The following is a 12,500-nucleotide window of genomic DNA, read 5'->3' on the forward strand; positions in this document are numbered from 1 at the left end:
ATGAGCCGCTGGTGGAACTGCGCAGATTCCTTCCACACGTCGTACAGAACTGACCGAGACGAATTCCAGCTTCTATTGAACTTACTTTGCAATCCCTTCTTGGTTCCCGAAAGTGGATATTGCTGTTCCTAGTGCCGTGGGTTGTTATACGTGTGTGTGTGTGCGTGTGTCAGGTAGGAGTGAATTGTGAAATGTTCAGGATTTGTAATTGCTGTGAATTAAAAGAGCATATTATTTTATGAATAATTTTGTTTTACCTTCACTGTTATTTTTGAAATGGTTTTATTTTACCTTCACTTTTCCGTATATATTTCCCCTTATATCATATACCTAAATTTTCGTCATTCTTTATGTCAAAACTATTTGCAAATGACAGACTAACACCATCGGTCTTAAATCAGACCACTGCATCCGCATGGGCACCTGTTAGTTTTTTTTCGAAATAATAAAATCGGTTCCCACGAAAATAGTTTACTTTATTTTTGTAGCTAGTTACTGCATGGAAGACTTAAGAATGGATAGATATTCAATTCGATTCTAAGCTCAGTAAGCAGAGTGACAGAAAATGCGTGATCCTCCAGGAGGCAAATAAATAAAAGAGTACACAGTATATGTTAGTTTGTAGAATGTACGAAACTCATACCCTGATAACTTATTGCCTTTCCATTTACCCATTACCAACTAGCTGACTACTTTACGATAATATGAAGTTTCGCTAAGAAAAAAATACGTGTGTAAATACACTTCGACCACAGAAATACATTTGTAAATACGCCCTTACAAATGTAAAGTGTATTTGGATGCCCTTTTTCCGTAAGCACTTACAATACACCCACACAAATACATTTATACGTGTCTCACTTCACAAAGCCAGTTAGCTTACCAAAGATTCTGGCGTTTTCGCAAATACATATAAAACGGATTCAGATCAACTTCAGAAAAAAGCAACATTAATTAGAATGAGAATGGGGTTCACAAACAAACGATATTAAGGATAAAAGGAAAGACAGCGATAAAGATGCTTAAATTACGAATCTCGAAAACAAAACTATTTTCCAAAAATAGCTTTAGCTCAAGATGGATATATCGAATGATAGACTTTCCCTCAAAAGGCATAATGCAAAAGCGTTAAAACAAATCGATTCATATTTTCAGTGTAATGCTTGTATACCTTATATAATGTAAATAACCGATTTTACACACACAGACACACACACATACACACACACACACACACACACACACTAACTCCCTCTCTTACTCATTCAACTCATTCACACTCATTTACTCACACTCCCTCACTCACTCACTCACTCACACTCACTCACTCACACTCACTCACTCACACTCACTCATTCACACACGAACCCACACACACACGGGCGCACACATATATGGACACAAACACACACATAAACACATACAGAGAGAGACAGACAGACAGACAGAGACAAATAGACAGACAGACAGGCAGAGACAGAGAAAGGGGGGGAAGTAGAGAGAGAGTTGGGGGTGAGAATTGTTTTATTTGTGTGGTAGAAATTCATATGCTGGTGCAAAAGGGGAAAATTGACATTTCTATGAGCACAGGTTTGTAAAATTCAGATGGGACATAAATTAGTACTCACTAACAGAAAAGATTTAAAAGCAATCAACCTATGTGACTGAAATAAATTGAAATAATCGATATCGAGAAAAATTGTCATTTTTTCGAGTTCATGAATTGAATCTTGATGTGTAAGAAATTATCAAGGTAGAACGTTGTCCACAACGATCGAGCAGTGCCCTTGAGACGTAGTTTGCACGCGAGCTATTAAACAAAGTGCCCGTACTGGTTGTTCGAAACCACTATGACCATTTGGTAGTATGAACAATTGATAGAATATTGTTTTTCTTACTACCAATCCTACTTTTCCCTATATTGCAGTTATCACTAGTGTTTCAATCAAATAGAAATTCAAAGAAAACGAGGCATTTCTTGTCTACAGAAAACGGGATACTGGCAAGAGAAACATTCCTTTTTCCTTGCTTCATTTAATTACCGACCTAATAGCAAGTTCAATACGTTAATTCTCTATATACAAGTACAAAATCATGCCAAATACATCGCAAACAAACATCTGTCAACCACTTACTCTGGTCCCTGCGTGGCTGTAGCTTGCAATTAGACACCAAAGTCTGAACAACTCGGCGTACGTACTGTATTTTGGCAACACCCGCCGGCCTTTCTTCGATCGTGGACACGGGCTTTATAACCAGGTGGACTTTCTATGTTAGAGAAGTGCTTCTTACTGGAATTAAACACAAAAACAGTGCTTAGACCACAGACCACCTTAAGAAAACATAATTCTTCAGGTTCACCACTCATACATATCTGAGTTGATAACATATTTACAAAAATAGATTTATTTGATTATCTGAACGGAAACTGCTCGCATTTGAATTTAAAGCAATGTATTATTCCACTTTTCATTTCTAACACATGCCGTGTTTCTAAAAGAGCTGATTTATTGTGGAATACTTATATATCTGAAAAAATCTGTAAGTGATATACTCTGACTTTGATGTTCAATATATTTTAGAAAAGCTTACTGCAATGCGGTTTCTTAACTTGGCACAGGATTCCTATAACAGGAAGTTAATCCTGATGATCTAATAGTATCAGCAGCAAAGGTGATTAGCAGGCTGTATATTTTATTCTCTAGCTCTATATGATTTAGATATATTGTTTCTCTTTAGTTCTGGTTGACTTTGCTATAGTGTTTCCAATGACAAAAATCTTCATCTGTTTGATAGCTCTACATTGATAAATACTTCATTCATTGCATATTTCCACTTTTTTATTGGTGTTCCATTTTAGGATGATAAACATTTTGTGATAAAATGTAAAACATAAGATATGCTGTGTTTCTTCATCCATGTCATTCTATAGATGATTTTAGGTTTTTTTTTTATTCTATTGTTTTAGGAATGCATTTTCATTCATATTTTTTTATTAATTTTCTCTCTTTTTCATAATTTTTAGTCACATCAATATGAAGTATACTGCAAATTATCATAGAGAAACATTATTTCAATTGGTCTTCACATGAATTATTTACATTTGCAGTTATGAGAATGACACCTATATGTAATGAAGTATTGTAATAGTACATCTTTAATGTGGGTTTTCTAATCTATTTGAAGATGGAATATAGAGCTTGCTTTTTCTATGTAATTGCCTACATACCTAAATCATTGTTATAATAAAAACAATGGATTTTGTAGTAAAGGTATAAAAAGAACAAGTTATTTGAAGATAAAATTTATTTACATTGCTTCAGCATACACTTAATTTCATGGGGTTTTGGATGACCTTCCATCACCCCCACTTGCGTCATAAGCACTTGGGCGGTATTCACAATTGTGGCAAAAAAAGGGAAAATTGTTTGATGTGGCACTTCTGCCATCATTATTATGGCAAATCATGTGCTTACTGATATCAATAAGCTTGGGAGTCATATTTGTTAGCAGCAACCTGCATGTTTAAGTTGAGGGCAATCCCAGGATATTTATAACCAACCTACAGTTCACACGAAGTTCATCTTTCGTATGAATGTCCCTACGCTAACTTTCCTTTTTTCTGCCTGAACTGCAAAAATTTCATTGTGATCTGTGAGCTATAAGCTAATACCATAGTTGAGGGGTGGAGCAAGAATACAGCATTGCTATGCAGATTATCTTAAAGCCATTTCTAGCCAGGGGGGTTGATGTATATGGCGGTGTGCTGATAAGACGAGACAAGGAGTGGGTGAACAGCTTGAAATGTCCTTTGAAAATCTTGCATGCTTCAGCTGTCAAGGCTTGCTACCTTTCCCCATTACATTGGTTATTTCCCATATTAGTCCCATATAGACTGTACAATGAAAAATTATTGTTGGGACTTCAACAGGACCTTACAAAGCAAGGCAACATTGATAAGTGTCAGTCTGTGAAATCAGCATCCCTAGGATCATGGAAAGACAAGACCTCTGATTGAAGCAATGTAGCGAGAACTGTGGTCAAGATCAGAGGAGGTTTTGCCTTACAATTCAGGTTCATTTCCCAGTCAAAATATAGTGAAACTGAACCTGGTTTTCTAGGGTAAGGCAGGCAGTCCCCTCTATCAATCTTGCATGGAGTGCAAATACTCCTTACATTGCTCACTCAAGGTATGTAGGGCAACTGAGCTTCACAAACTTGTGCAAGAAAGGTTGGGAAGGACGCAGCCCAAATTAACCGTAAAAAAAGACAAGTCAACACTTGGGCTATAACCTTAATTCTATTAGTATAAAACTTTACCATTGGATTATTCTTCTAAGAAAGTTTGATATGAATATAATATTGGTAGCTGTGATATTTTTTCTTTTAATCTACACTAGGAACCCTTCACCACATTAAAAGATTGAAAAACAAGAGCCTTGCCGCTGAGTGTCTAACTACTCATTGTAAAACTAACAAATATGGCCACTATAAGACAAAAACTAAAAACAACATTGCATGCTAGATGTATATCACAAAAGACACCATACTATGAACATAAAAAAATGAACATGTACATTTCCTGATATAAGTAAAAATTCATGTCTACTGGAGCAATAAACGTAATAATAAAATAATAATGATAATAACGGAGCAATCACCAAGCGTGTGGTAAACTCTTGGTGTTTACTCATCCTTAACATATAACATGAACCTTAACCTAATGCCACAACTTATCAGTGGCATGAGAGCTGCCAAAGTGACCTCTAACGACCTGGGTCATGACCTTTGACCAGTTTAATGACCCAGGGAGGAGCTGAACGGCCACTAAACAGCTGCAGACAAAGGCACTTGGGACGTCCAATAAATCACTTGAGCAGACTGCGGATGGATGTGGGGGATTAGAAATACTGATGACGTGACCAGAGGGCTATGGGGGATACAGAGAGGACATGGTATATTTTCAGTACAAAAATTTATCCCATTTCCATTTGGGAGACCATCCCTTTAGCAACAACTGGCACAATCGCAAGGCAGAGGTGCCTGCGCAATAGATACAGAGACCACCCACGTCACATTAATAATAGGGATTGGTGAACTATGAAGAATGCTAGTTTAAGGACTGATTGACCTAGTTTAAACCATGGTCATTGTTTTAAGTACATGAACGGTGTGGTTAACTAAGGCTGGAAAACTCGATTGGCTAACACCTTAGTTCCTGCTCCAACTAACCAACCACATACTGCCATTTGCACAAGGCACAATATTTCTTTAAGGCACCAAAAATACTTATCAAGAATATAACAATCAATGCACTGAATTTCAGAGAACAAGAATCAAAAGATTTTTTTCTTAAAAGACTCAAAGCACAAACTTATTTCTCAGTGGCAACACAACTTCTACTAACATCTTACTATGTTTAGTGAGATGTCTATAACTTCATTAACAACATATGTGTTGCAACCGAGATCTCATGTACTTCTACAGGTAAGGTCATGTCAATCACTGGGAGGGGAGAAGTGATAAGAGCAATACGTTTGTTTGCGTTTGTCACAACATATAACCATCAAATCCATACTTTTCAGGGTTGGCTCTGTCAACATATTAAAATATCAACCCAGTAAAGATAACATATGTGGCTATACATGGTCACAAGCCTTTGCTTTACATATTCACACTACAGGAACTAGGGTAGCCACAGATGTAAGGAGCATAACAGCCAAAAGAAAAACAAAACAAAAACAATGAAACAAAAAAAAAGAATAATTATTACACAGCAACAAAACAAAATGCAAACAACAGACTGCTCCATGGTCTCGAAAATTAAAAAGGAGCACTGAGTGCATTGTAAACAATGATCATCATATTCCCATTCATTTTGGGACCAACATTTTTGTTTCCATTGGTTAAACAGCTGCCTCTGTCATCTAAAAATATTTAATGCCTTTTTTTAACTATTTATTTATATTATCTATTATATTAAGATAGTGAGTAATTCTTAAAGAAGAACATAACCTCATACACTATTTACATGAATATCACCTATCATTAATAAATATAGTTATTCTGTAACAAGAGTAATTCCGGCAATATTCCATTGATCAAGGCAGAACTGGACGGTAAGATTGGTAGTGAATCACTTGCTATATATATGGAGAAGACAGAGGCATGAGATAGACCTCCAAGTACATTAAAAAGAGTCCTAAATGCACGTCATGAATCCACAAAAAGGTATTCACAAAATGGAACTTAAACCTACGATTCAGGAGGTTTCCACCATTGAGAACTCTCCACTGAAACAGAGTATAACTTGGTAGTCGAGAGGCACTGAACCATCACATACAGAATGGGGATCATTGCCTAAGACTCTCACAAAACAGTCTATCTCTGAAGCTTCCCCCTATCACTGTTCTGTGGATTTCGTCACACACACACACGCAGCTTTCCCCATAGTTTCGGAACTATGCAGGAAACCCACACAGCCTGGTTTTTTGTGGCGAATATTCCCTCACAGGTATTCATGAGCAATTGGGTTGCAGAACACAGCCCAATTTTTGGTACTTCCTGCATCCATCACAAATTCACATGCACACTCTTACATTAAGGCTGCCTTTTCATTGTACCATTACTCACTGAACATTCATGTTTCTAATATTTTCTACCTACATGATTTCAGCACTTCAACATCCTTGCACAACACTGACCCACACACCTGTGAGGTACTGAAAATATTAAATTTTGGAATTTGTAACCTGGCCATTTCTCTTGTATTACTTCCCATACAAGCCTTTTATATACAGAAGCCCAAATGGGGTTTACTTTTTTCTTTCTATCAACACTAAGATACCTTTTAGCCTATTCCAGCTTTAAGAGGTACATTCTATGCCACCAGGAAACAAAGAAACCAACTGACTATATTTAATTAATGCTAATTGTCCCCAGGCATCAGTCTTTTCACCACTAATGAAGCATGAGCTACTTTTACGTATTTTTATATATTATGTTTCTTCATTTACAGCCACGTATGGAGATTATCTATTTTGGAGGGCTCCAACATGTCGTTTAAGAAATCCGTGGACAGGTCATCATTAAGCTGTAAAGAGAAGTCAAAATTAGGCATTCAGTAATGGAAATTAATTATTTGGTTTCCATATATTAAATGAATTTCATGAGAATATTCACAACTTTTTTATACATTATTTCTAGAGCATAAAGTATTACAACAGAGTTTATATCATAACATATCTTACTCATCAGCAAAGTGGTTCATGAAAAGTAAAAATCTTACAAACAAGAAAACTGCATATCCATTTCCATATTCTCTAAACTAAGTATGAAAATATAACAGAAAAAAGAAGGCAGAAGTAAAGCAGCCGATCAATTATCAAACAAAATTTTATTTCCCTTACCTGTATTGACTGCACAAGGTCCTCAGAGTCCATGGATTCCAACTCAGGGGCCTCGAGGATATTGTTCGCTGGTGAGGTCTTCATCTCAACTGCAAATATGATACTGTGTTGCAATAAATTTTGCAATAAAATTTTTGATACCTTACAAGTAGAATATAGTTTGATGTTTAAATGTGTAATACAGTTTGTTTCAATGCAGAAGGAAAACTAATATTTAGTATATTTTTGAAGTATTTCTTCTTTCCTTATTGTGATTTATTCATTAAACTTTCCCATAGTTGATATCACTTTACATGTAATACTTATTAAAACTAAACCAAATTGCAATGCCAATTCATAAACATCAACACAGGATATTTATCCATTTAGCACAGACAAACATATCTGATTTTATGTCTTATATTTATATATCTTAACTAATGGTTCAAGCACAAGAATCTCAACATATAACACCCAAAATCATAAATGTTAGAAAGGCAGAAGTGGCAGATCAAAAACACCTGAAAAAGATACCTATTCTTGTGGTATACCAATATCTTAACATTATACCCTCTCTTTGACAATATCACAAAGATCACTAAATGGCACTAATAAAAAAAAAAAAAGTAAGACAAGTAGTAAAAAAGAAAGAAAGAAAAGAAAAGTATATAAATGCATAATATTAAAAGTAATAATAAAAAATACTAATGAAAAGTAAATGATGAAAAAATCTAAAATGAAAAATAGGAATGTAAAAAAAATAATAATAACAATAATAATGAATAAAAGAACAATCTACAAAAACAGCAATAATAAAAAGAAAAAAGAAAATGAAAACAAAACTAAAAATGAATATCAAATACACTTACTAATAAAAGTGATATTAAAGATAATGATAACAAAAGGACCATAATAATAATAATAATAATAATAATAATAATAATAATATTAAAAATAATCACAATAATAGCAATAATAATAAAAGTAGTAATAATCTCATTAAAAATAGGAATTGTAATAATAGTGATAATAATAAGAAGAATATATAAATTAATCAATTAATAATAATAAAAACAATAACAATAATAATGATTGATGATTGATGATGATGACTTATTAATAAAAAAAAATAATAATAATAACAATAAAGAAAAATTAAGAGCATAATAAAACAATGAAACATCAGTGACAAAAATAAATAACAAAATAAAAAATAAATAAATAAATAAAACTATAATATTCACATTCAAAACAGAAATGTCAAGTCAAAAGTCGCTTAACAAGACACACTACAATGAAACTTATATATTAGTCTGAAATATAAACAACAATGATGGTAATGATAATAATTTTACTTAAAACCAGTTATGAATAAGATTTCAAGAACAGCAAGGTTAATATTATTATTGGTTATTGCCAGTATTATTATTAAAACACAGTTGTAATTTTAGCAATAATATTCATCATGGTCCTATGTACTTACAACTACCGATATCATTAATATTACAAATATCTAAAAAATAAGTAATAATAATAATAATAATAATAATAATAATAAATAAAAAAATAAGTTAAAATCAAATAAAAAGTAAACAATATCCAACCAAAGAAAAAAATCCATGAGTGTGAATGAATCTAATTTGTAAAAAAATATAACAGTAAAAATAATGAGACCCCCCGCAAAAAAAAAAACATATAATAATAAAAAAAAATAAAGTGATCATAATAAAAAAACACCAAAAGCAAAATAGATAAAAAAAACATTCAGGAAAAAAGAAATATAAAGAATATATAAATAATGATACCCCATTTTCAACAATAAACACAAATATATAAATAAATAACAAAACTGCATTACTTACAACAATGAACATCAAACTTTATGTATTTACTTATAAAATAAATAATCTTCTTGAATCTATCACATAGCATGCTTTTGTTACAAAAGAATGTACATTTTACACAAACATAGGAAACACTATATTGTACAATGAAGTGAATACCAACTACACAGTATATTGGGAAAATGCTAAACAGACAAGACACCAGACTATAACTATGACATCTATAAACTTTTCAAGTGTAACTATACCTAGATGACAGAGAAATCTTAAGTTTGGTAAAACTACTAGGAAGTTTATCCACATGGCAAAATATCCTAAAGTCAGTGTAAAAGCTCCAGAAATAGTCTTACTTAATCTTATTATCTGTGACTTTGCTAGTGTTGTACATGATAATACCAACTGTCAATGGCTGTGAAATGAATTAACCTGTGTTTAAATACGAGACTGTATTTTTCCTCTAATTGTTTGCATGGCTAACATTTGAAGAGCAATATTCTACTCACTTTTCTGTATCATGTTTCAAACTAATTTTGAGGTATCTAAGAGGCACATTGTTTTGCTGCCTATATTTAAAACATTTGTTTATTTTTCCATATGCTGTTAGGAATATGAGTGGTTAGAAACCTTAAGCCAGCCAATTTAAATATAATGAGTAGTTGACAAAAGTACCAGCTCTGCATTGTGCTAAAGTATGAGCCACCAAAGAGGAGAAGCAAATATTTACAGTTTTAGAGAAAAGTATTATATACGTAACACATCTTGGTTTCATAGCTCATTTAGTTCTAAATATCCATGCATGTATATATGGTGGATTACACTCAATTTCTTCTTGATACTACTTTAAATTTTAACACAACTCTAATTTTCATTACAAAAAGAAAGCATGCATCAAAATGGCACATCTTATAAAACTGGAAGACTAAATCAAGATCAATCATACTTCTAAATTGGTAAAGGATGTGTTAGCTTATTTCTAATCTATATAAATTATAAATCATTAAGAAATCCAAAGCTAAAAGACACCATTCCTGTCTGTCACTATAACAGTTACCCCATGAAGTTATTAACTACAATAATGACTATAACATTAACATGTAAATAGGTAAAGATCATAGGAAATTAGCTAATCAATAGTTCAATGAAAAGCCAGAGACTGGGGAAGAGTTTGCTCGAGTTAAGGCAGCAACACTACATCGGAGGAGGGATGAACCAAACTCTGCCAACCAACCATCAGGTGTGATCTCAACATCCTCCATTGATGCCAGGAAATCCTCGGGAGTATGAGGGAGGGAGTAATTGGTCCCCAGGCCTAGTCCACTATCTGCTGACTCCTGCCGCGTGTGGATGTCTGTGGTAGTGATGAAGGTGTCACCAGCTGTGGTGACCGCGCTGGTCACAGGAGTCATTGTCTGCGGGGCCGAGGGTAAAGTCAGGCCAGCAGAGGTCAGCACCAGCTCACTACCTTGCTGCTGTTGTTGTGAGGTTTGCTGTGTGGACTGCTGTTGGGCTACTGTTTGTGCTGTCTGCTGCTGCTGCTGCTGCTGTGGCTGTGGTTGTGGCTGTGGTTGTGGTGGTTGTGGCTGTTGTTGTTGTGAAGGTTGTACCTGCTGCTGTCTTGCTTCTTCTTGCAGACTCATTTGCAATGACTGTTCCTGGAAAAAAAAAATTATTGTGAATAGAAATAAGGTTTGATTATTGTTAAACGATCATTATCCACTTTAATTATGTATCCATATATACTGCTTTCATTAAATATGTGAAATTATTTTCATATGGGCAATTAAAGGCAAAACCAGCTCTAAGTGTAAGAATCTTTTCCCTGCTAAAATGCTACTCATGCTGAACATGAGCAGGACATCAAGTCGATGGAGAGAGCAGTGAGTTAACAGCAGACCAATATTACCTCTACCTCCTCTACTAATCCTGGCATGTTGCCATGTAAACACTCACAAACCACCACACCCACTCTGTACCAAACAGTAATGCCTCTCCTTTTCCCTTTCCCACTACCTTACCCTCTCTCTTTTTCTTCTCATTTTCCTCATTTTCCCTCTCACTCACTCTCTCCTTCTCCTTCCCTCCTTACTCACTCTCCAACTCTCTCTTTTCCCCTCCTTCTAATGCTCTCATTTACTCAACGCCTTACTCACTGACTCACTCACTCTCTCTTTCTCTCCCCTAGCCCTCCTCCTTCCTCTCCCTCCCCCTTATCCCATATCCATCCCTCACGCTCTTTTCCTTTATTCATTTCTCCCGCTATCCCTTCCCCTCTCCATTTTTCCATGTCCCTTACCCTCTGCGCTTCTTTCCCCTCCTCTCTTTCTCTCTCCCCCATTCCCGGTCCTCTTCCTACCCCTTCCCTTCTCTACTCCTACCCCAACTCCTCCATTTCTCACCCTACCCTTCTCTCTCTCTCTACCTTTCCCTCTCCTCTACCCACCTTTTCCTCCACACTTATCCCTCCCTCTTCCTCTCTTCACTTACTCCTTCTCCCTCTCACTCTCTGTCTTCCTCTCCTCCTCCCTCTACTTCCAAGATATAAAGTTTTATGAAAGTATATGATGCAGCTAGCAGGCATATATTTTGCTTGGCTGAAATGAATGACTTCCATGACAGTACTTATTACCACCTGATCTACATCTCTTTTTGCATATACGTTGATTGTCATACTTCTGCAACTTCTACTGAACCTTTGATTACGGAGCGAGCTTATTTCTTTCAAGGCCAAAATGGGCATTCCTGATCTGACATTAATATCTTTTTTTAAGTCTCCTATCTCAACGTAGCTCCTTATGATTTTTTCATGCGCCTCTTGAATATGATTACATAAAAAACGGATGCAAAAGTAGAACTAAATAGTAATTGACCGAGATACAAAACGACAGCTAAGTACACGTACTTTTTTGATAATCTCTTGCTGACGAAGCCTCAGTCTCTCGTGCTCAACCTGAAGGCGCTGTAGCCGTAGCGTCTGATGCCTGGAAAGAAGTGCTGCTGCCGAAGTGCTGACGGTGGAGGCAAGGGGAGGCAACTGGTGGCTCACTTGCGTTGGCTGTGTCGGTGCTGCACCACTGGCACTCTGAGAGGTTGCTTGGGAGTGCTGTGGGGGCTGCACGCCGTTTAACGAAGCTGGAGTCTGCAGGCGTCGGGCTGTGGAAGGAAAGGAGGGCTTAGTATGTTTGCATTCAGGCTCACACGCATTCGTGATAATGACATTCCAGACAAACTGATATTTGTTACTTCTCTCTAAATAGTGGTAATGGCAATA

General features: G+C 35.4%; 2 protein-coding genes across 3 annotated transcripts in view; one reads left to right on the plus strand and one right to left on the minus strand.

Annotated features, from left to right (window-relative positions):
• Positions 1-239, plus strand: part of LOC113804920 (uncharacterized) — a 4,969-nt gene extending 4,730 nt beyond the window's left edge. The window contains exon 7 of the mRNA XM_027355835.2: positions 1-239. This exon is cut by the window's left edge and continues 106 nt beyond it. Within this exon, the coding sequence (XP_027211636.2) occupies positions 1-132 (132 nt within the window). The 3' untranslated portion in view covers positions 133-239.
• Positions 240-3,291: 3,052 nt separating this feature from the next.
• Positions 3,292-12,500, minus strand: part of yki (Transcriptional coactivator yki) — a 183,371-nt gene continuing 174,162 nt past the window's right edge. Inside the window, exons 3-6 of one of the 2 annotated variants that reach the window (XM_027355829.2) lie at positions 12,132-12,382; positions 10,695-10,884; positions 7,410-7,498; positions 3,292-7,093 (exon numbers count right to left, since the gene is read on the minus strand). In XM_027355829.2, the coding sequence (XP_027211630.2) occupies positions 7,013-7,093; positions 7,410-7,498; positions 10,695-10,884; positions 12,132-12,382 (611 nt within the window). In that variant the 3' untranslated portion in view covers positions 3,292-7,012. Of the gene's footprint in view, positions 7,094-7,409; positions 7,499-10,460; positions 10,885-12,131; positions 12,383-12,500 lie in introns of both variants that reach the window. The other variant, XM_027355828.2, reaches the window with a different exon arrangement.

Source organism: Penaeus vannamei, chromosome 14, assembly GCF_042767895.1.
Source record: "Penaeus vannamei isolate JL-2024 chromosome 14, ASM4276789v1, whole genome shotgun sequence".
Taxonomy (NCBI): domain Eukaryota; kingdom Metazoa; phylum Arthropoda; class Malacostraca; order Decapoda; family Penaeidae; genus Penaeus; species Penaeus vannamei.